The sequence below is a fragment of the Lygodium microphyllum genome, chromosome 5, assembly GCF_053477565.2.
Source record: "Lygodium microphyllum isolate KBCC chromosome 5, Lygodium_microphyllum_v1.1.10, whole genome shotgun sequence".
In the NCBI taxonomy this organism is placed as follows: Eukaryota; Viridiplantae; Streptophyta; class Polypodiopsida; order Schizaeales; family Lygodiaceae; genus Lygodium; species Lygodium microphyllum.
The window spans coordinates 72,867,905-72,893,016 of NC_141139.1; the positions used below are offsets into that span (position 1 = coordinate 72,867,905).

The following is a 25,112-nucleotide window of genomic DNA, read 5'->3' on the forward strand; positions in this document are numbered from 1 at the left end:
TCTTTCATAAAGGTCTTAGAGATGTAGTGCAAGTGACACAAAAAAAAAAAAGATGCACAATACATGCAGGTTAGGATATACCCAAAACGATCACATGACATTTTCATTGCTATATGCTATTTCCCCCTGCAAACTCAGAATATGCATCACGGGATGAACACCATTTGATGTATTGTACAAAGATATCACGAAATACACCAAATTCGGAGATGTACAATTGGTAGGAGACTTTAATGTACAAAATGGAGCTAGATGAAGTGACTTTTATATACAGGATGCTGCCATGTTTTAAGGAGACTGATGAAGACGAGGTGGGTCTACACATGATGTCCCCATATACAGAAGTAAACATGTATGGAACACACTTACTACCTCTGGGCAGTTCTCGCTAGCGCTGCGCATGCAGGGAGGATAGCGGGTAACTTTCCACTGGTCTAGATAAGGAACATTACAAAAGTGGTCTGCAAGCACCATCTTTGATATCTGGCAAACCAAGGAAGATGATGCATGTGTGCCCACCAAACAGAATGGTCAATAGTTATCTATCTGGCTTTTGAGCTTGTGACCTTGGTGGTGGTCCAATATCCATCATTCAGTTCACATGCACAACACACCAAATGCTGTCGAATTCCCACAAGCTAGAAGCCACACTTCCAATCAGACAGCAGGTTAAAAGTAAAAAAGAACAACTATGCAAGTAGATAATGAGGCAAGACATTAAAACAGACATCAGTCAATTGGCCAACCATGATTGCAGGACAGGACAAGTATTGAGACTTTGGGCCGGAGAGAGAAGACTTCAGCACTTCAAGGAAATCCTGGAGTGAAAATTCCCATTCTTCCAACCATTTCATTTGGCACTTCCTTAGCTAGTTGGTTTAGAGTAATCCTGGCTGTGAAGGTAGCATACCTGCAATTGCAGGATGTATTAGTCTGGGACGAAGAGGTCCTATGATTTTCGAAAGCAATGCATATGGTATTGTTACTATATATTGGCATTTTATGCCAACAGAAGTTCTAGTTATCCCTACCCGAAGAAACACATGCAAAGCAATGTCTCAGATTATATGGGGTTTTCAAGTTATGATGTTCAGAATCTTCTGAGGCTCCTCCTGCTCTCTAGACATATAACAGAACTGTGCATCCTGGTTGAATGAAAAGTGCATTCTGGGTGAATTTACAGAACACGCCTAACTAATACAGAATGAGACTTCAAATGATGACAGAACAATAGAATCATTAAGTCAGAAGCAAGGCCACAGAGGCTTGCCTGAAGGATTTGCACCAGCTTTTCCCTGCATGTTTGTGCATTCTTTTCCAACATCTGAAACCTTGTGCTGATACAAGTTGCATTCTTCAATTCCCTTTCTTTTGCATTATTCAGGTTCCAGTGATAACTCGGATGCTCTTTCTTTGAACTGCAGTCTGGACTGTTGGAGTTCTGGTTTGAGAAGGCAATCCTCTTTGATGCTAAATTTCGGTTTCCAACAGCACTCCCAGCAGACATTTTTTTGCACCTATCTTTGTCATCATGAATCGTCTGACATACTACAAGCGGTTTTGATGTAAAGACTACCTTCTTTGTATTAGTAGATGTATTTGTAGCCATGCGATGCAACTGACCATCTTTATTATGCAGTTTGTGATCATAAAAATCTATTTCTGCAGAGTTTGGGGATTTTTGTAAATTTACTGGCAGAGCAATTAGAGGTCCCCTCTGCAAACGAGAGCATGAACATGAGCAAGGGGTCGAGCAAACTGTGCAAGTTTTAGATCTCTCTCTCCGTGATTGCAACAAGTAGCGTAGCCAATGGAAAATCACCCTAACTAATGCCATCTTTTGCAATTTCTTCCTCCTCCATCGTGTTAAAACACTAAGCAAGCTATCTATGCACCTGTTTTGAGCTGATAACTGCTTTTCCAAATCTGCACTTTTAGAGGCGGTTTTCCAAACTGATTCAAGAAAAGGAAAGACATTCTCAAAAGTAACAGGAACTTTATCATTTCTTTCAGCCTGTAAGGTCTGCTTCTGCAGATTATGATACCCTATCCTCTGCATGGAGGATCTGAAGTTCTCATGACCTACTGTTCTGGAGGCTGGCAAAAAAGGAGCTCTCCTGTCTGCTTTTGACCTACAACGCGATTTTAGAATCTGCAATTCCCTCGATAATGCTTTTACCTGTGAAGCTGCTGAGGTCCAACGCCATTTCCAACATGTGACTTCAAACAGGTTTGTCATTTTCCTTCTTGCTGTGGATGGTGTCAAATCACCCCTTCTTTCTTTCAGCTCAAGTGAGCATTTTGAAGAAACTTTACCACTTTTTTTCTGGTCTTTTGTCATGGTGTTGATAATATCAACACCATTTGTGCTGCCATTAACAGCAATGCCAGCATGTATTGGAGTAGCATCGCTCCTCCTAGGCATGTGACTGTTTGCATTATTGTTGGGCTTGGTAACAGAAGTCTGTTTTGCTACGTCAGGACAACAGTCTTTTCCTGCTCTTGTGGTCGTCGTATTTTCTTGACATTCCAAGTGACTGACACCATTTTTTTCTTGTGTTTCTTTTCGTTGAAGAAAAATAATAAGCTTCTGTAAAAGCTCAAAAATTCTTGAGGCGATGGATTCAGATGAACTCGTATGCCTTTGCAGAAGAAATTGAGTTTCTGTAAGTGGTTCCTAAAACAAGCAAACACCTTTACTTTTTTTTCCCCTAGAGATTGAAGAATAGGCTGAAAGAAAATATCTACATGTATACCATACCTCCACTTCAGGCTTGGCATATTTTGGTTCTCCAGAGTTGTCCTGTAGTTCTGACTTTGAGCGTTCAAATCCTTCTCGGGAAAACTTTATACAGGCTACCATGGATTTGAGACTCTTAGTCTCTTGTACTAGAGAGATTACCTCTTCATCTTTGCGTGCCAGCTACAAAGACCGATATTAGTTCTTTTGCATAGTGTTTCAATTCTTCCTTTCATAACAGGCTGTAAAACATAAATATTTTGACCAACAGTAGATACTAGCAGTAGCTATGCAGTTACTTTTAAGCGGCCTGTAGAGCATAGACACTTTTGACCAACAGTAGGTTCTATACTGCAAAACGTACATATTCTGACCGACAGTAGATACTAGAAGTAACTACACAGTTACTTTTAAATAGCCTGTAGAACATGGATGCTTTTGACCAACAGTGGACTCTATATTAGACCTGTAATCCAGGATATTAAATTACACGTAAAAGTGATATGATTTCACAAGAGTCTCAGACAGCTTTAAAGCCCCCTCTCACACCAAATGATGCAAACCTGCTCAATAAGGGGCTTTAAAAATGCCAACCAATACTTGGCTAGGTATTAGGACCATGAAGGAGAAAAGTGTATTTCTAATACCATGTATTTCAAATCTTCTGCCAAGAACAATTGCCACTCATGGAATTTCACAAAAACTTCGCATATCTTAAGCAAGATTCATCGTAATTATGTTGCAATGGAACACATGTTGTCTCTTAGTTACTTCCAGTAGCTCATACATTCTAGTACACAAAAATAATGAGTCTTTTCTGCTGTAAACATGGGACTTCTCATTGAGGCTAATCTATGAAAATCATATGTGCTGCTCAACAGTACTAGTGAAGCAAACTACTCACAAGATCAAGGCTGGGGGTTGTAGATCCAATGGACTTTGTGTCCCTCTAATGCAGAGGTCATTGAAGCTCCTGTTGGTGGCATGCATCCCCCTACTGATGCCAATGTAATGCGTAAGAGTGAATAATAGACACCCGCGAGCGTCTACTTTTCTTACAGGGAATGTGCAACAATGGTGGACAAATCTTTTGGTTCTAGAAAAAGCATCAAGTGGAAAGAATTCCAAAACTGCAGCAAATAGGCAGTGTGAGATGTAATGGCAGCAATTTTAATACACAGAATATGACTGTCCTAAAAAGAAAAGAGCAGCTCAAGGAAAAGAGTAGCACCAAGGCAAGAAGACGAAGAATTTTGTCGGATTGGTTCTTGGCATGGTTAATATGAAGCCCAATTCAGATGCTATAGAGCTATGCAAAGCTTAGGGCAAAGTGAGAGACCAAACCAATTTGATCTTCTTAATACGAGACATCCGAATGGTGTTTGAGACCCCTTTGAATGAACTTGTGAATGCTAATGCAAAGAGGACCAAAGGGAGAAGGTCTGGCGAAAGAGGGAAGAGAAGTCTAGGAGGGAAAGGGAAGTCCAGAGAAAAGAGGGAGAATGCTGCAGAGAAGTCAGACAGAAGTGTGGAGACAAGAAGTCTGAATACAGGAAAGTATGGGGATGAGGAAAAGCCAGCAAACAAGTCTAGAGACAGAGAAGTCTAGGGAAGAGGAGAGACTGGGTAAGTCTGGAGAGAAGAGCAAAGATAGAGAAGTGAAGTCTAGAGACAAAGATCTAAGTTTGGAGAGAAGTGAAGAGGTATAGAGGTCTCAAAACAAGGGGTTGAACATAGGAAATCTGGAGGAAAGAGGAGAGAGAAAGAGAAGTCTGGGGAGAAGAGGGGAAAACTAAAGTTTGGAGACAAGTCCAAAAACAAAAGACGACTTGGAGAGAAAAGGAAAGAGAAAAGCTGTCATGAGGACATGTATTTTTGAAACCTCACTTAACATGTGGATTAATTTTTAATCACATGATTAAGTAAATGTTGCACACGTGAGGTGTAACTGGGGTTAGAGTAAATTTACAAGCCCAGGACCTGAGCAAATTACGGGATGTCAAAGGCAAAAGTTGCTATAAGTTATGTCGCACAGGTACTTGGTGGTATCTAGTGTCAATTATTAGCCTAGGTTATTCATTTGGCCATAAGTGTGTGTTTGGTGACATTAGACAAGTGGCGTTTAATGGTACCTAACACCAATCTAATGGTCAAAGATGGCACAGAGACACTCGAGAATGGAAGTTGCCAAGTCAATTTAATTATTGGCCAATCAGATTATTTTTCAGGGCACTAAAATAATTATTAGATTAATTTTCAGTATTTAAATATTAAAAATTAGTATTTAATTATGAATAATGCTAGAAAAACCATTTGGGAAGGCTACCACTTGTCAAAAATGCCCGTGCAAGACTGAAAAACGTCTTTAGAGATTGGAGAGAGGCATTTTTAGTGTCTTCAGCTTGCAAGAGAGAGGGAGGAGATGCTGCTGGTCTGATTGGCTATTGAGACAAGGCAGCAAAAATAAATGACTGATTTTCTTCAGTTCTTTGCATCTATAAGCTGTTGTGGTAGGGCAACAGCTGCATTTGACTGATTTTCAGTCATTCTTCACGACAAAACTCTGAATTTTCTCTCTCTACAGCTTTCTCTCTCATCTCTTAGCCATTTCACAACCTTGCTCCAAAGATCTCAGCATTTGGACCCTTGGAGGCTGAGAAATCGCAAATTTTTCTGTTGTAAACCCTAATTTACAGCAGAAATTAGGGTTTAGCAGCAGCCTCAAGAAGCGTGCTAAAAATTGGAAGCTCCAAGACTTGGATTTTTCAGGGCTGAAGGTGTAATTCAAATAAATTCAGGTGGAGGACTAGCCAACCATTGAATTTGGGGCATTTCCATCGTCTATGAAGTGGGTAAAGGCCAATTAAGTGCCTGAATCAAGGAACAAATCAAATTGAAGACTTGCTGGTCACTTTGGACAGCAAGGGAAGTTTGGATTGTGAAGGGGATCAGGAGAATCCCATTGTAAATCAACTTTTTCTTCAATAAAGCTAAAGAAATATCGAAAGGGGCACCAATTTTGGGGCCAATCAAGTGCGCATTGTCCAAGATTAGTAGATAAATTTGTATTTTCAGATTTGCATTTATTGTTTGTTGCTGTAATTAAGTTGTAATTAGGGATTTACCACCCATCCACAGAAGGAAGGATGGTTTCAAAAGCAATGTCTAAAGACAAGAAGTCTGGAGGAAAGAGAGAGGAAGAGAAATGTAGAGAGAAGAAAGTGAAGCCTGGAAAGAAGAGGGAAGAGAGAGAAGTCTAGAGATAAGGGTGGTAGAGTGAGATGGTGATGCCTTGAGTGGATGGAGACAGAAGTACATAGATTTACAAAGACTATACTTCTATTAGCACAAAATGATTGCTCTCTACAATGGTTGCCTTCCCTCTCTTTCTATAAGGGGAGGGCAAAAATATCTTCATATAATATTTGGAGACCTTGGGGGGGTGGGAGGAGAAATTCTCCAGACCTATCGCCAAATCTCTAGTTCGGTAATAGCCCTTACAGGTTGGGTCCAGTCTACCTTAAAATGTCTCTAGAAAAAAAGTTTGGAGGAAAAATCTCTAATGGGGAGGTCCTTGAGGCAGGTTCTATTGAGAAACGGTAAACCACTTCTCAATTTTCACACTTCATTTAGGGTTTTCCACTAACAACCCCAAAAAGGGCTAGTGTCCACATTTTTGCCACTTTTTCAATGGGTGCCCACAGAGTGGTGCACCACCCTAGATAGCTTATGCCTATAAATAGGTAGTCACTTCATTCATTCTTCACCACACCACCCCACCACACTCTCTTTAGTCAGTATTCACCACGTTCGTCGGTCACCACCACTTTCCTTCTCTCACCAGTCCTTCCACTGCTCTCACACCCTTTAGGAGGACATTGCAATTTGTGGCTTCTGGCTGCCCTCACTCTTCCTCTTCTGCTTTAAGCGCCTCGTTACATCATCAGGCCTTGCATTTGGAGCATCTTCCACTTGGCATCAACATCATCTACTTGCCGTCCTTTTCCACTAGGCTTCACCTTCACCTACGTTTTTCAAGTTGGAAACCTTCTCCTTGCTTGGCATCATCATCCCTAGGTTGGCATCATCATCCTAGCCTCTAGCCACAGTCTCCATCATCGAGCGTCAATGATTTCATCACTCTTCTTCTATCACAAGCATTGCTGGGACCAGCATTTTTCCAGCCTAGCTCCTCTTCAATCACTTGGCGTCACTTGTCTATCACAAGGGCTACTGGGACCTGCGTTTTTGTAGCGTAGCTCCTCCTCCATCACTTGGCATCACTCGTCTATCACAAGGTCTGTTGGGACCTATGTTTTTGCAACTTGGCTCCTCCTCCATCACCTAGCATTACTCGTCCGTCACATAGGCTGCTAGGACCTCTGTTTTAACAACGTGGTTCATCTTCCATCATCTTGCGTCATCATTATCCACCTGGCATCAGCATCTGGGCTGCTATCCCTGCATTTGACAGCTTGACACTCTAGGATTTGCATTTTGCTACCTAAGTCACTCCCCAACATCGAAGGACTGCAGTTCGCTTCCTTGAAAGCTAGTGATCACCTTCCACATCTTCGATAGCATCAGAGGACTGCGGTTCGCTCCCTCAACACCTGTCCTTCACCTTCCAATGATTACTTCAATAGCCCATTGCCTAGAGGACTACATTTCGCTCCCTTCACTGTGCAAATTCCCACAGATATTGCCACCTGATTCAAATAGGACATTGCAGTAATCTTTTGAGCTTTGGGTTAGTTGTATCACCTTTTCTTCTCATAGCATGATCCAGTGCTTCATCACCATATTCTTCTTGTGTTTCTGAGTTTCAATTCTCTCTATACCCTTGCTTATTTTGACATGGTATCAAAGCATACTTGTAATTTTTTACAAGTCCTCTACATCGTCACTTATTTTGACATGGTATCAAAGCATACTTGTCATTTTTTACATGGTATCAAAGCACACTTGTTATTTTTTACAAGTCCATGTCAAGTCTACCTCAATCCAAAGTCTTCATAAGGACCAAGAAGTCTCCAAAAAAAGTTTGGAGAAAAGTTTTTCAAAAACTCTCTATAGAGAACCATGTCACTCAAGTATAACAATAAAAGTAAACCAATAAACTACCTTGTACATGATGAAAGGTTGTTCCTATGCTATATGATGCCAGCCGTCCTTATTGGATAGGGTGGTAATAACCTAATTAAGCACTAATTAGCAAGTATAAAATTCACATAAACTAAAAATGAAAATGTCACCACTTAATATTGGACAATGGACAGCTTGTTGGCCCCAAAACTAGTGCCCCTTGCATCGTACTCTCTCCTGAATTGCAATCTAGATGGAATACAATGAGACTCCCTGAATCTCCATAGCTCTCCAATCGTCTCTTACTATCATAAATGACCAGCAAGCCTTCAAACCCATTTGCCCCTTAGTTTGATTAGGAATTGGCATACAATCATGCTCCTTAGGTAACAAAGTCAGCCCCAAATAATTACTAGCTCAATGGCCACTCTGAAATTGTCTCAATTTCAATGACTAAAGTTCAAGTCTCTAGACCTTTAACTTTTTTACACAATTCCCGAGATGGCTATCAAACCCTAAATTAGGGTTTACAACAGAGATCAATTAAAATCTCCACCTCCAATGGGTAATTTTTATAGAAATTACTGAAAAAGCATGAGAATAGGTTGGACAATGAGAGAGAATGCTGAAGAGAGAGAAAATTCAGACTTCCATTGTGAGAAAATGGCAAAAATCAACGAATGCCCCGTCTAGACAACCATGCAAGCTGTCTCCATTGATAGAATACCCTTAATATGATATTGCTTGGCTGAAACTGAAACAGCCCTCAAACTACTATCACCTACTATCGTAGTCTCTTTTGGGCATGTCACCAGCTCCTAGTGGGTGTTTCCAAGTTTTGGCCTCTTCTCAGCCCCACTTTCAGATTTGCCCCTCTTTTCATCCTTTGAAAGCTTCTCGCATGGCTCCTCCTCATCATCTTGGAAGCCTAAATCATCTTGGAGGCCTAAATCCTTTCCGCAAAGCAAAGCATCGAGTGTATTTGCCGTCTCTATGATTTGTGACATGATGGTTACAATGGTCTTTACGCAAAAATTTCTAATTGCTTTCAGCAGCCCACAACAATATTGTGAAGATATGCTAGGGTTTGCACTAAGGAAACACAGCATGTACGACCAAGATTGAAACACAAAGACTCAAACCCGAAATGCAAAATGCAACAACTCAAAACTCTAACACAAAGATGAACACAAAGAGAAGAAACTTTGAAGTGAATGTGTTGTAAATGAATGTAAGAGTGTACAAAATGCCCAAGGGCAAAGCAATGTAGCGTCGAAGAGTGACATCCACCGGAGACAAATCCTAAGTGGTGTGACCACCAATCGAAGTGTGAAGTGCCGAGTGCTGGAAACACCAAACACTGATCACCAAAGTGTCTAGGAACTGAGGCGATAGTTGTGGATGATGCCTGATGATGAGGGTGGCAGCAAAAAGTCGCAAACAGAGAAGTAGAAGGGCTGCCTACAAGAGGAAAAGCACAACCAATTGTTGCCTACAGGCAAGAGGGTCAAACAAAGGGCACAAAAGGCCACCTACTGCTGTGGAAGGGAACTACCAACTATCGCCTAGTTGTTGAGGGTCAGACGCAAGCTGGAGGAGGCACTTTGATCGCTAACAATGGCTGATGGAATCGAACGCAGCAAGGGAAGGGTGCTAGACAATGGACAATAGCTGTGAAAGAAGGCCCCAAGCACTAGAAGGATTGATGGAGTGGCAATAGTCGAGAAGGGTAGACCACCACATGGATGAAAGCTAATGGCTGAAATTTACACTGAAACAATAACTTATAAGGCTGCAACCTATCTGTTTATAGATGTGGAAGGGTGCCCCAAAATTAGTGTTGGGTTTTACTCATGCATATGCTCACACAGGAGTGTTGGTGATCAGTAGAACACTGGGGCACTTTTTACTCTCTGTACGAGAGGTTTTTTCCCGTAGATTCATTCTCTTTATTTTATGTGCCTATGTTACACATTTACGGACACTTATCATATTGCACACACTTTTGGGTGTGAACACCCTTTTTAAGGTTTAAGAGTTGTACCTTGTACTTTTATCTTACACTCTTTCAGTCTATTGCATTGGGTGTTGTGCTTCACTCTCCACACTGTCTATTGTACTCTCAGCTGAGCTTTGATCCTCACCACCTTCTCACATTTGGTATCAAAGCTGAGTTCAGCTCTCCTCTGGCCTCAATCTCCAAGAGTCCACACCAGGTTTGCAACTGCTACCTAGCGCCTCCACCAATTGAAGACCGCCTACGCCAATGTTGCCCGTCGACAGTACTGCATGCTCACGCCCTGTTCCAACGCCCCTTGCAGCAATCCGCCTCCAGTCCGCTAGCTGCACCTGACTGTCTCCAATCCTATGCCTGCCTGCTCCGCCCCTATGCCGCCTAGCGTGTGCCACCTCCGCACCTACGCCTGTGTTGCCCGTCGACAGTACTGCATGCTTATGCCCTATTCCAACACCCCTTGCAGCAATCCGCCTCCAGTCCGCCAGCTGCACCCGACTGTCTCCAGTCCTATGCCTGCCTGCTCCGCCCCTGCGCTGCCTGGCGTGTGCCACCTCCGCCTGGTCTGTGCCGCTCCCTTTTGCAGTGGCACCTGCTGCACACCGCCCCTAAACTGCAACGGCACTGCTCCACACTCACCCGCCTACGCCCTGTGCCAGCACCACCTGTCTGCCACCAAATCTGCGATGCCCCTACATGCCTCAGCAGCACCTCACCACTTTGGTCCAGTGCATCTGCAGTTTGAACGTGCCCGACAGTCCAAATTGGGGTAAAAGAAAAAAAAATTATCAATTTTTTATTTCAGATCTCATTCATAGGAAAAGGCTTGTGCCTGGGCAACATTTCTTTGCGTTTGCAAGTGTCTGGGACACATTTCACGCAAAGATTTTGTGAAATTTTGGGGCTTTTGTTTTCAGTTCAGAGATTGGCAGATGTACTGTAGTTTCAGTCTGAAATAGATTGTTTTTGAGCATTTTGGGGCAATAAATTTTGGGGCTTTTGCTTCTATAGTGTTGCTGAGCATTAAATGTACCTTGGACTGCGTGCATTACAGACAGTTTTGACAGAGTAAACTTCAATTTGCTAATTGCAGCAACCTGTTTGCTGTAATTTCTGGCAATTCTGAGATTTCCAAGTTGGTCCAGCTTGGACATTGCTCTTTGTTGCTCTTTTTGGCATTGATTATCATGGCAAATCAGGGAGGTCATGTATTTATCTATGTATCGAAGGAGGACAAGTTGGATGGTAACAACTATTCACTTTGGTCCTTCATGATCAAGAATGTGTTGATTACGAAGAATCTTTGGGACTACGTAAGCGGAGAAGAAGTCAAGCCCAGAGTTGTGGCTCCTGCTACTCCTCTAGAAGGACGTGGACAATAGGCACCTCAGCCTGTTCAACTTACTTCACTTTAGCCACTTCCCCAAAGATCAGCAGCTCAAAAGGCATGGGATACACGGGATGCATAGGCTTTGTCGCTGATTGCATTGGCAGTTTAGCGGTCTATCATCCCTCACATTTGGTTTGTAGCTTCTTCACGAGAAGCCTAGTTGGCTTTGAAGCAGATGTTTGCTGGTAAGAATGAGACTCGCATCTCTTTCTTAAAGAAAGAGCTTGAGACACTGAAGATGGATGAGGGTGATTCTATGCAGGATCACTTAAACAAAATTCAGGACTTGCATCAGCAGCTTATGAATATTGATGAATATTACTCAGATGCACACTTGATATCTACTACGTTGAACTCATTGTTGCCCTCGTACTTGGCCTTTCATTCGGCCTTGAACCTCACCATGAGGATTGCCCCACAACCCATTACTTTTCTTCAACTGGTCAGTTTGCTCTTAGAGGAGGAGCAGACAAGAAGAAACAGTGGTGTGGATGTTATAGCCTTTGAGCAAGCTTTTATGGCACGACAGAAGGGCAAGGGCAGCCAAGCAAAGAATGCTCCGTAGAGCTCTGGGACTTCAGACACCTCGCAGGGTAATAAGAAAAAAGGAGGCATTCAAGCTAAGAAGGGAAAATGCCATTATTGCAAGAAGCCAAGCCACTACATTACTGAGTGTAGAAAGCGTATAGCCAAGGAGAAAAATGAGTCAGGAATGTCTCTTTCTGATGCTCCTTCCACTGCTACTGAGTCAACATCCTTTGTTGCAAACAAGGACTATTGTTTTTACACATGCAGTTATGACTCTTCTTGGGCTGATAGAGCATTTAGCTCTACTGAGGATGTAGGCACTTGGCTTTTTAACAATGGTGCTTCTAAGCACATCACATCTCGCAGAGATTTATTTGCTTCTATTGGTGTAGCTCCAATTGGCAAGTTCTGTACAATGTGCCAACAATGCATCATACCCTGTTAGAGATATTGGGGAGATTGTGCTCACAGCCATTGATGGCTCTATTCTGCGCCTACAAGATGCTTTGTTTGTGCTAGGTATAAAGAAAAATTCGCTGTCTATTTCTTCCTTGGCCCGATATGGATTGCAGATCACCTTTGATGATGACAAATGCATGGTGCAAGATAAGAAACACATGACTTTGATCTTGACTGGCACATTATGTCATAGGTTATATAAGTCGGATGCTCTTTTAGTTGATCGGTCAGCATATTTAGCGTCCACTCTTACTTCTGCTATATTACAAGTGGAGTTATGGCATGCTCACATGGGGCATGTGAACTATAGTAACTTGATGCTCTTACAACATACACAGATGCTAGATGGATTACCTCTTTTGGAGAGACCTCCTAAGCACTTATGCGAGGGATGTATTTTGGAAAAAATGCATCGATTTTCATTTTTCCTTAATGTTGTTTTTAGGGCCACAGCGAGGTTACAATTAGTACACTCAGATGTATGTGGCACTATGCAGACAAAGTCACTGGGTGGATGTTACTATTTTGTGACTTTTATTGATGACTTTACTTACTTCTGCTGGGTCTATTCTTTAGTGAAAAGGTCAGAAGTGTATGATACATTTTTGGCTTTTGTAGCACTTGTCAAGAACCAATCCGACTGTAAAGTGAAGACTCTCCGTTTGAACCAAGGAGGGAAATATATGTCCTCTATGATGAATTCTTTTTTGAAGCAGAAGGACATTGTTCATCAGTTCACTACTACTTATACTCCACAACAGAATGAGGTTGTAGAAAGGAAGAATCGATCACTCATGGAGATGGCCAAATATATGTTGAAAACAAAGAGTTTGCCACAGTTTTTGGATGGAAGCCGTTATATGTGCTTGCCATGTTTTGAACAAATGCCCCACCAAAGTATTAAAGAATGTCATGCCTTTTAAGGCTTGGAACACCAGGAAACCTTCTGTTGGGCACTTTTGTACTTTTGGGTGTCTTGCATATGCACACATTCCCAAGGTACTTAGAAAAAAGTTGGATAACAAGGCTGTCAAATGCATTTTTGTGAGATACAGCAGTGAGAGCAAAGGATACACACTATATGATCCTGTCTCTGAAAAGGTATTTGTCAGTAGGGATGTACTTTTTGATGAAAAATCAGAATTACCCCTTGCTGGTTTTGACACATATCAAGCTGCCAATGATGTATTTGAATGGCTGCTGCCCATTTCATTTGGTGATTCAACTGGAGATTCAGCAAGTGAGCTTAATGTTCAACCAGCTTCTCCATTGAAAATGCAGAAAATCAGCCATTGACTGATCTGAATATTCAGCAAACTGCTGAATCTGAAATTCAGTAAGAGCTTGTGCGCAGTCAGGAGGCAAGACAAATGCCTAGATGGTATTTACAGACAATGAAAGATCGTCATTTAGATGTTCCCATGGCTAGTCGTACTAGAAGGAAAGCTCGTATGCATGATACTACACACATACCATGGAGTTTGTTATGGCAACAAGTACAGTTGATGATGAGGAGCTTGAATGTTTGGAGGATACACAACATAGTGTGCATTGAATGGCAGCAATGCAAGTTGAGTTTGATTCTTTCATTAAGAATCAAACATGGGATTTAGTGTCTTTGCCTATTGGAAAGAAAGCCATTGGAACAAAATGGGTCTACAAGCTAAAAAGGAATGCAAATGGATCCATTGACAAATATAAAGCAAGGCTTGTAGCCAAGGGCTATGCACAAAAGAAAGGCATTGACTATGAAGAGACATTTGCTCCTACCTCCCGCATGACTACCATCAGGTCTATGGTTGCTTTGGCTGCCCATTATGGATGGACTGTGCATCAATTAGATATTAAAACTGCATTTTTACATAGGAAACTTCATGAAGAAGTATATGTACACAGCAGCCCATTTGCTTTGCAGCTGAGGGATCCAAACACTTGGTTTGCAAGTTGAAAAAGGCTTTATATGGTTGAAACAAGCTCCTAGAGCTTGGTACGAAAAGATTGATGCCTTTTTACTCAACCAAGGGTCTATAAATAGCTCATCAGGGTCTACCCATTACGTATGTAAAGAGGGGGATCCATGTTGATCATTTGTCTATATGTTGATGACCTTTTGCTTACAAGGACACATGCTGATCAGATTTCAGCATTTAAACAAAATTTGTAGCAATCTTTTGAGATATTAGACTTGGGGTATTTGCATTATTACTTGGTTGTACAGTTCATACATGATGCTAGAGGTATCAGTTATCATAGTCAAGATACATTGGTAAACTCCTTGAGAGGTTTGGCTTACAGGATTGCAAGCCAGTCTGTACACCAATGGAACCTGGACTGAAGCTGTCATTGCATAATGACAATGATTTGTTTGAAATACACACATATACTCCAGCAATTGGATGCCTTATCTACCTATGCAACACTAGGCTGGACATATAGTTTGCAATTTCAGCCCTCAGCAAATATATGCATCAGCCACACATGTCACATTGACAAGCTGTCAAGCGTGTTTTCCATTACTTGCAAGGTACTAGCTCTCTTGGATTGCTTTGTGCCAAGGGGGGACCACTACACTTACATGCTTACAATGATTTAGATTGGGCTAGTGATTATGATTTACGTCATTCTACTAGTGGCAATTGTTTCTTTCTAGGCTCATCTTTCATATCTTGGCTTAGCAAGAAACAGTCCACTGTTGCCACATCATCATGTGAAGTGAAATACAAGGCATCTTTCACTACCACAATTGAATGTGTATGGCTTAGTATCTAGATGTATCTATCACGGAGCCTACTCCTTTGTTCACTGACAGTCAGAGTGCCATTGCAGTGGCATGGAACCTAGTGTTTCATGCACGCACGAAACACATTGAGATACATTATCACTTTGTCAGAGAGAGGCTACATGAAGGTGATATCAGCCTTGTCTATTGCCCTACCACTAGTAATGTGGCAGGCATCTTCACCAAAGCTCTTCCTCATGAAAACTTTGAAGCATTTTGCAATGCTTTAAATTTGATCTCCTTTGGTAGAGGATAACCCTTGTATCTTAATTACTCTTCACTCCAGGGGAGTTTGTTAGGTTTCACTCACGCCTACGCTCACAAAGGAGTGTCAATGATCAGTAGGACACTGGAGCACTTTTTACTCTCCGTACAAGAGGTTTTTTTCCCCAGATTCATTCTCTTTATTTTATGTGCCTATGCTACACATTTATGGGCACTTACCATGCTACACACACTTTCAAGTGTGAACACCCTTTTACAACCCTAAGGTTTAAGGGTTGTACCTTGTACTTTCATCTTACACTCTTTCAATCTATTGCATTGGGTGTCATGCTTCACTCTCCACACTGTCTACTACACTCTCAGCTAAGCTTCGATCCTCTCCACCTTCTCACAATTAGGTTTTTGGGGAGCACTGAAACTCTCTCAAACCACACACCAAATTTGTGTTTTTCATTAATTAAGCATATTTTGAGGCTGTTTTAAAGATGCTAATCAGCTGTAAAGCATGTTTTAGCTCAACAAATACTTCTCTACTCACTCATGAAGAGGGACAAGTCAATAAGAAGTAACCGGAAACAATACATTCCAAAACTTCTTAGTATATTGCTTCAAATTTTTGCATTGTAATGCATCCAACTTATTCCAAGGAGTCATAATATCCACTTCAAAGATGCTTGTCAATCAATTAGAAGCATACATTTGCTGAAATTATACTCATATTGATTGTGTTGTACCTTGCATTAGAAGTGCGAACCACCACTGCAATGCATTTCCCTTCAAGAAAGTGGTTGCCTTTCGAACCTTAAAGGATTCGATGAAATTGCCTCCCGAATAGCTATATCAAACTATTGAATGGAAGGCAAAGCTTTCAGCCTATCTTGTCAACCACTGAAGGCCTCAAACTTTACCCCTTTTCCACCCTCATCATAGTCTTTTGTTGTCCCCTTAGGAGTCAAATTATCATAAACTAGTTGCAAAAATTGTGCACTTGCTACCTTGGCATCATAGCCAACACCATAAGAAGCATTTGTATGACCAACATTCATTCCTTGAGCCCCATACATGCCGTAGGGTGCAGATATATTACCATACATGTCACTTTGTGTCCCAAGCATCATGCCAATACTCCCATACATGGGGTTTTGCATTCCACTTTCCATACCCAAACACATTGGGCCTTGCATTCCATGCATTGGTTGTTGAATACCACAAGGAGTTGTACCATTCATCCCCATATGTAGTCCTTGATCCACCATAACATGATTGCATGCATGCCTTACTATCCAAAATATGCTTCTTGTAATTAGTGCTTAGTCAAATTATTACCACCCTATCTGAGAAGGAAGGCTGGTTTCATGGTCCCATTGCCGGGACATCATAAACTCCCTTGAGTAGGTGGGCCCAAGGCACTTGTGTGCAAGTCAATGAACCTACATATTGCTGAAATTGTGATCAGCTGAGTGCATTTACAGCAAGCATGTCATCATACAATGATTTGGGTTCAAGTCATGATGATGCTTCACCATCAGAAGGTACACAAAGCAATAGAGAAAATGCAATGCCTAATCTTGGAACCAGCATGCAGCTTGGGCAACAAGGAGAAAATGTGGGCTTACGGCAAGAAGCAGGCCCCTCGAGGCCACAAAATGCTGATTATCATCAAAAAAAGATCGTTGTAGGAGAACAGTTGATATGTTTGCATAATTGGTAAAGGATCCTCAATTTACTCTTGTCAAACGGCTCTGAAGAAGACGATGAAAGCCAGAGGAAAAGCAGTAAAAAATAGATGAGTACGAGTGATCGTTTCACCTCCCAGCCTTGCCTAGTTCATTGCTGGCCAGACCCATTGTGATCCGATTGCCAGCCGTCAAACCTTGGTGAGTCCTACTATTCTTGGACTCTCTTTGGTTCTAGGCTCCCCTAAACCCCGTTCGGGCGCCCAAGACCCCGGACGGTCATCCTCGTGCATGTTTCCCTTGATTTACCTTAATGTCACATTAATGTCACATTTCCTTCCCCTTAAGAATCGGTTTCGTCCTCGAAAACGATACTTGGAAGGTCTAACTGTAAATTGGAAAACCTTTTCTTTAAAGTACTTACTCGCTCCCATGTTGAGCTTTCTTCTGAACAATCTTTCCACTTAACTAAACATTCCTGATAAATAGTATTCCTTGTTCGTCTATTACGAACATTTAATATTCTTTCTGGTTCATGTGGATTAGATTGGTCATTTAATAGCTCCTCAATATCATCATTTAATATTAGATTATCCAAATCACCCAGCTTTTTCCTTAATTTACTTACATGAAAAACTGGATGTATTTCACTACCAGCAGGTAGTTGGAGCTTGTAAGCCAATTCTCCCACCTTTTTAAGTATTATGAAAGGACCACAATATCTTGGTGAAAGCTTTGGAAATTGTCCCTTTTTCATAGTTTTAGTTTGTTCAGGCACCCTAAGATAGACCAATTCTCCTTCTTCAAAGCACGTCCTTATTCATTCTAGGCCAATAGAACTGCCTTTTAATAAGACTATAAGTATTATTAACTCCTGGATGTCCCGCGCTAGGGGTATCATGACACTCAAAGAGTATCTGGCGTCTTATTTCTGTATCTTTCGGGACACATACCCTACCCTTGTAGAGTAAATAACCATTATCAATGGTAAAATTCTTCCACTTGAATCCGGTTTGGGCAACCCCTGATGCTCCATTTCATTGTTGAACATCCTCAGATATTCCTTCCTCAGTAGAAGTACTTTGATTTAGATCCCCATTTTTTATTGCTTCCCATATGTTGGAATATGCCGGATCAACCTGGCATTTCCCTTGTAAAGATTCAAGCAAGTTAGAAGTGAACTGAGTAAAACTCAATTCATTAATGATGGGCATTCTGCTGAGTGCATCAGCTACTATATTATACTTTCCTTTTCTATATCTTATCTCATAGTCGAACTCTTGGAGGAGTTCGGCCCATCTGGCTTTACGCCCATGTAAATCCGGTTGATCATTAAGCCACTTAATGCTTTCATGATCCGATAAAATCAAAAGTTTGGAACCATACAGATAGTGCCTCCATTTCTTCATTGCATGTACTATTGCATATAGCTCCCTCTCATAAACAGAATAATTCTGTTTTGCACAGTCTAATTTCTTGCTTTCAAAAGCAACTGGTCACCCTCTTGTAATAAGACCGCGTCTATCGCCTTATTACTGGCATCAGCTTCAACCACAAATGGTTTATTGGGATCCACTATTAATAATACTGGAGCTATAGCAATAGCTACCTTAAGTTTTTGAAAACTTTTATTTTGATCTGTTCCCCAATTAAAGCTCTTTCCTTTCCCTTTAAGTTGGTCTGTCATTGGAACAGCTATTTTGGCATAATCTCGAATGAATCTACGATAAAATCCAAATAAACCTTGGAAGATCTGCAGCTCTTCCAGGTTCCTTGGAGATGGCCATTCAATAATTGCCCTTACTTTTTCTGGATCCATGTTGATTCCCTCTTTCGAGATAATATGCCCCAAATATTTGACCTCTTGTGCAAAGAATTCACATTTAGTTTTCTTCGCATAAAGGGAATGTGTTCTTAACAGTTGGAATACTAATTGTAAGTGTTCCAAATGTTCTTCTCTTGATTTACTAAAGATTAAAATATCATCCAAGAAGACTACTACAAAATGTCCTAGATAGGGCCGTAAAACACTATTCATCAGCTTCATAAAGGTAGCTGGTACATTAGTGAGGCCAAAAGGCATCACCAAAAAATCATAATGCCCGTATCTAGTACGAAATGCTGTCTTGGGGACATCTTGTGCCCTAATTCTTACTTGATGATAGCCTGATCTTAAATCTATCTTTGTGAAGAATTTTGCCCCTTGTAATTGATCAAAAAGATCTTCCATTCTGGGCATAGGGAATTTATTCTTCACCGTTATTTTATTAAGTGCTCTATAGTCAACACAAAGTCGCATAGAACCATCTTGTTTCTTTACTAATAAAATTGGTGAAGCCCAAGGTGAATTACTGGGTTGTATAAACCCTTTATCAAGGTAATCCTTAATTTGTCTTTCAACTTCTTGGTGCTGTGTTTCACTTAACCTATACGGTGGTTTAGAAATAGGGTGTGTATCCTTATTTGTGTCAATTGGGTGATTTATATCACCCCTATCTGGTGGAAGGCCACTTGGTAAATCAGAAGGAAACACATCTTTAAAATCATCTAACAAACTACTTAATTCATTATTTACATTCAACTCACAAACAGAAGAAAATTGTTGCTTTATATTACAAAAAGTAAAAGTGTTTTGTATAGGAAGAGAACATAACATGTATACCTCACAAACTTCCTTCTTTATCAGCTTCTGAACTTCAGTAGAACACAGCAAAGGATTATCAGATACTTCATGTTCACCTTGAATGACAAAAGTCTTACCATCCCTTTCAAATTCCAATGTATTATGGTGATAACTACGTTTTAAGGATGGTTCCAATCCCCATAGCCACTCCCTCCCTAGAGCAATATCCGCTCTTTCCATGTTCATAATTTGGAAATCAAGTTTATCTTTATATTCTTGAATCTCAATTTCCAAATTGGATACCATTGTAGCCCATATTTTATTGTCTTGGCCTTGCATCATACGAACAACATATTGATGCCCACTCTTTTGTTGGGGAAGTTTCAATTTTTTGACAAGTGCATAATTTATAAAATTATGTGTAGCAGAGTCATCAATCATGACTCTAACTCTCTTTCCAGCTATTAATCCATGCACTCTAACTAAATCATGTGGCCCAAAGGTAGGCTGCCATATAGAGGTTGACATACAACACTTGTGTTGTACATCCATGTGCAAGACCTCTAAAGATTTATACCTTTCATGCCCCTTTAATTCTAAGGTCTGTACTACATGGATTTGTTTTTCTTTTCCCTTGCCCTTGTCCTTATACTTTCCTTTGTCTTCCCCCTTTTTCTTTTGAGGGCAATTCCAAGCAGCATGGTTAGGGGATAGGCAGTTGAAACACAACTTTTCTTTTTTAGCCTTATCAAAGTCATCAGGACTTAACTTTGGCCTCACATATTGTTTTTTTTCAAAAGGTTGTCTTTTACCCTTAAAAAATGGCATTTTTCTTTTAAATTTGCCCACAAATTTTGAGGTTTCCAATTCCTTAGACTTGGGCTCCGTATTAGTGAGACTAGTGAGTGTACCTAGACGCATACTATCTTCATTAATTAATGCAAATTTAATTGCCTCTTCCAGCGTCTTAGATGAACTCCTTTTTACTTCCTTTTTACAGGCTTTATCTAGTCCCCTAATGAATCCTCTTGTTTTTTGAAATTCATCTATTCCTTCCAATTTGAGGATTATCTCACGATATTCCTCCAGATATGTCAGTAGGGGTCTTCCCTTTTGTCTGACATAATCCCAATCTTCCCAATTTCTTTCCATTTCATTTTTAGGAAGGAATTCTTTTAAAAAGACGGATTCAAATTGAGCCCAAGTTTCAGGTATTTTATTTGCCTCCTTTAAAGTTCGCCACCATTTATATGCTTTGGGCCCCAAAGTTAAACTAGCCTCCAGTGCTTGGAGATGTGGTGGAGTATTTTTAAGTTTATGTAAATCTTCCCATTTTTGGAGGAAATTAAAGATTGTATCTTTATTTCTATCTTTTTCCTCCCCGTGAAACTGAGGGGGTTTCATATCCTTTAGAACTGGATTATCCCTCAACTTGTGGTGGGGTTCCTTAAGATCTCGCATAGTCACATCTAAATCTTTCGATGAAGATGGGACATCCGAGGTTTCTGTCTTATTTTTATCTCTTTCTAACAATAAAGTTAATTGAGATTTTATTTCAGTGAGTGTTTGAGTTAAAAATTCCATTTGAACTCCCTGAGCCTGTACACGAGCAGTAAGATCATTAAATTGTTCTCGTGTAGCAAAAAATTATTCCCACTGTTCTTCTTGCATCTCTAGTTCATGGGGATCTACCATAGGGTGGTCCCCAAAACTAGAACCTTCCATTACTCTCTCTTTCCCTTTTTCTGCCATTAATACACTGGAATTGGAAAGCAAAGATAAGAAATTTGCATACAAAATAAAGTACTTCCCTGGTTTTAATGGCAGGCAGCTGTTGCTAGTTTGTAAATAAACCCGAAGAGTAAGGAACAAATTTTATCTTCTGAACTAAACCGGTCACGTAGGAAATGGAGCAGCTTTGCAGAAACGATTAGTATTCAGCCTCCTTCTTAATGATCACGTAGGCCATCAATGCACCTTTCCTCAACTTGTTCTCTACTCAGCCTGTACTTGTTATACAAGTGCAGTCGGAGCTGGTGAGAGAAATTCCAGACAATAAAAGCTAGCGTGCAGTCGGCTGGTCACAGGGAGACCAAAGAGTGGCGTCAGTTGTTTTTTTTCTGTTTGCGTCTCACGGAACTGGAGGGCCAGCCTGCGGAAAAGGAAACAAGGTGGTCCGTTGATGCGCTTTAAGACGGGCTCGAGCCAGGATTCGGCGCGCGATTCAGAATACGACGTTAGACATAGAAGATAGCTTCCCCGCCAAATGATAAGTGACGTGGTGAAATTAAACGTCACGTCAAATTTTATATGACGTGTCACTAGGCGCCGGAAACGAACAGCTTCACGAGACCCGTCGGCTCTGTCTTCTCGTCGAACAGCTTCACAGATCCACAAAACGAGACCCGTCGGCTCTAATACCAATGTCAAACGGCTCTGAAGAAGACGATGAAAGCTAGAGGAAAAGCAGTAAAAAATAGATGAGCACGAGCGATCGTTTCACCTCCCAGCCTTGCCTAGTTCATTGCTGGCCAGACCCATCGTGATCCGATTGCCAGCCGTCAAACCTTGGTGAGTCCTACTATTCTTGGACTCTCTTTGGTTCTAGGCTCCCCTAAACCCCGTTCGGGCGCCCAAGACCCCGGACGGTCATCCTCGTGCATGTTTCCCTTGATTTACCTTAATGTCACATTAATGTCACAACTTTGTTTTTGAATTCTTCCAAGAACAACAGCAAGGGCGAAAAGAGAAAGTCATCCTCTAGAGCTTCGGGACAAAAGGATGTACTAAAGGAAATGCCAAAACTATCTCAAGATGCTCCCAAATCTTATTAATGAGCAAAAGCAACTAGTGCCAATCGGGCAAGATATGCAAATGCAAGACCATCTTGGTAGTGCCAATGGAAGGATTGGCCTTATGTAGACGTTAATATATATTTCTTTCTTCCTTTCTTAGCTTGCACATCCCAATGGTAAGATAGCACCTAGATTTTGATAGTTACACAAAGATGTAGCCCTATGCAATGTTTGGTTCCACCAATCTGCCTCTATCTAGTTTGGGAAAGGCATTGGATGAGCACAAGGTGCTTTCAACCTCATAGAACTCAGAGTAGATTTTGAGAATAACCACCAAGTACTATTGGAACCTGTCCTCTACTCAAAAGGTGTAGCACTTTCATAGAACATTCCCACCATTGTGTTTCTAGAGCACTATATGCGTCATTGACCTATCTTACAGGAGGTGATAAAAGTCTTCTTTGACCTCTCCCAAAGGATATGTTTAATGACTACATGCTAGGATGAGAATGGACTCTTTAGGGGTATTTTTTCCACGTTTTCTAGATAAGAGGAGTTTGCATCTATTAAGTATAGAAAGAGGAGATAATCATCCAATGAAAGTTGGGAAATTTAGTTATAAATTTTCTTATAGAACATAAATGGAAAACATATTTTCCAATATGGAACTAATCTATAAGTATGTTCCAATGCAGTATGACATGACTATTAAGGAATGAGCAATACCATAAGTTCTCAAGAATATGCACCTGTTCAAGTAAGACTCGGTTTTCTGCAACAACTCCCTCTTTTTCCTTCTGCAAATGTGCCACACTGGCCTTAAGTTCCGTGTCCAATCTATTTGCTTCATCTTCCATAGACTTTAGCTTTTCTCTAAGCTTTCTTATCTCCCTATTGTACCGCTCAACCTCTGATTCTGATGAACATGCTCTTTCTAATGCTTTTGACAACTCCTCTCTCAACATCTCTACCTTTTCATAGACAATTGAATGCTCTACATATGAGTTAAAGAAATGTACTGATGTAGCATCTCTTTCAAATGCAATACATAACATTTTTAACTACAGAAAACTATTTAATCTGAAGTGTTGGAAGCATGAAAAAAGAAAAGTGACAACTGAATTTTCCAATTTGTTGTACAAATTGCATTTCACTCTTTCAAACATTATCAGAATAATTTCCACTGGTTGAATGATTATTGAAAATTCGGTGCAAGGGATGATTATTAAGTGTAACTGCAGTCCATTACTTATAACTTCAGGCCTTTCATATGGCCTGCCACACCTGCCATTGAGAATATGATATTGGCCATATGGCCTGCAAAAACCTGCCATTCAGATTATGATACAGGACCACAGTTTGACATCTTATGTTTTCCAGATATTTGGTAAAACCTGACACACCCACCATTCATCATCATCCTAGAGCCAATTGCTTCTATTGCTCATCATCTTCATTCCTTGCCCTTTGTCACCCTCCAAAATGTGAAAAGTTTCCTCTGCTCTTCATTCATCTCCTCTTCGAAATTCCATTTTTGGGTTTCTTAAATAGCAGGTGTCAAGATTGACGTTCTAAGTTTCCCTAAGATATAGGATCTCTATTTTTTTCCTTGATCAAGAATTTCACAGCAAAACATGATGTGCCATTGTCATTTGTTTCTTCATCTATTAAACTTTGTATCTAGAGATATTGAAGCCTTACAGCTCAATTATCGCTGTAAATTATGTTCACCCCATAGAATATAAGCTGTTACCTCAAACTTACAGTTTAACCAAGATTAATAGCTCGATCTGGAACAGAGGGAAAATTCGGGATGTTATAAAGGCTTGGCATTACCACTTCATCACAAGTCAGGAAGCTCTGCAAAGAACTATCCCTCATTAAATTTCAAGAGAACAGTCGTAGTAAGGCCCAACCACCTAGTGAGATAACCAAAGGTCTAAGAAACCCCAATAATCACCTGCATAATCATACAGTAACACACACAGGAGCAATGAAAAAGCCACAACTCACCATCCAGCTATGATATTCTCTCTCCACCTAGTGAGATAACCAAAGGTCTAAGAAACCCCAATAATCACCTGCATAATCATACACTAAAACACACAGGAGCAACAAAAAAGCCACAACTCACCATCCAGCAATGATATTCTCTCTTTGAGATCCTCCATTATGTCCATTGAAATTTCCAATCTCCACACTGAACTCGCAGCTAGGGTTTTGACATCCTGTGAACTTATCCCTAAACAGTTGTGTTCAGTACCCCAACCACCCATCTGTCTCATATTCTATCACAAGAGAATACGCTCTATCACATCCCACACCAACATATCCTCACACGAATATGCCATCACATCTTACACAAGAATCTATCAACCATATGCCACACTGGAATTTCATCCATCAGCTCATATCTAGACCTTGGTCTTCTTTTCTCAGACCTTTTCTAATAACACTCATTCCAGCCTTGAATGAGCAATCTCTTCGCTCCAAATTTCCATCTCATCAGGCCAAGCTATTATCAGTTGCATTTCCATCAAGCCATTGATTTGCTGCCTTACCTTTGACATGGAAAATCTGCAGCATCATTGTCATCAAGCGATAAGTGTATTCTATGGAGCCATTGTACTTGGTTGATTCTGAGCTCTAGATTCTGACCAGGGTTGGAAGAAGAACTCTTTATGAGATTATTCTAATTTCCTCTTCAATGTTTGAGAAGTTTAGCAGAGCTGCCCCACATCTTTATTGAGAGAGCCAAGAAGATTTGCTCCTGTGACAGGGAATGGACCTTTACAACT

The 25,112-nt window shown here is 40.8% G+C and overlaps 1 protein-coding gene and 1 long non-coding RNA gene across 6 annotated transcripts in view; one reads left to right on the forward strand and one right to left on the reverse strand.

Moving 5' to 3' along the window:
• Positions 1-25,112, reverse strand: part of LOC148035976 (uncharacterized) — a 43,969-nt gene that overhangs the window by 1,930 nt on the left and 16,927 nt on the right. The window contains exons 3-6 of one of the 4 annotated variants that reach the window (XM_087677970.1): positions 23,064-23,285; positions 2,762-2,923; positions 1,271-2,677; positions 659-910 (exon numbers count right to left, since the gene is read on the reverse strand). In XM_087677970.1, coding sequence (XP_087534096.1) covers positions 866-910; positions 1,271-2,677; positions 2,762-2,923; positions 23,064-23,285 — 1,836 coding nt within the window. In that variant the 3' untranslated portion in view covers positions 659-865. Of the gene's footprint in view, positions 1-658; positions 911-1,270; positions 2,678-2,761; positions 2,924-23,063; positions 23,286-25,112 lie in introns of those variants that run through there. The other 3 variants (XM_087677967.1, XM_087677966.1, XM_087677969.1) reach the window with 3 other exon arrangements.
• Positions 538-24,274, forward strand: LOC148035977 (uncharacterized). 2 transcript variants are annotated; one of them, XR_015690880.1, is made up of 5 exons: positions 538-668; positions 1,425-1,565; positions 1,669-1,798; positions 2,014-2,230; positions 23,010-23,126. It is a non-coding gene; the product is annotated as an uncharacterized LOC148035977 (long non-coding RNA). The 2 variants fall into 2 exon arrangements; XR_015690879.1 differs by lacking the exons at positions 538-668; positions 23,010-23,126 and adding an exon at positions 23,695-24,274 and having other exon boundaries at positions 1,439-1,565.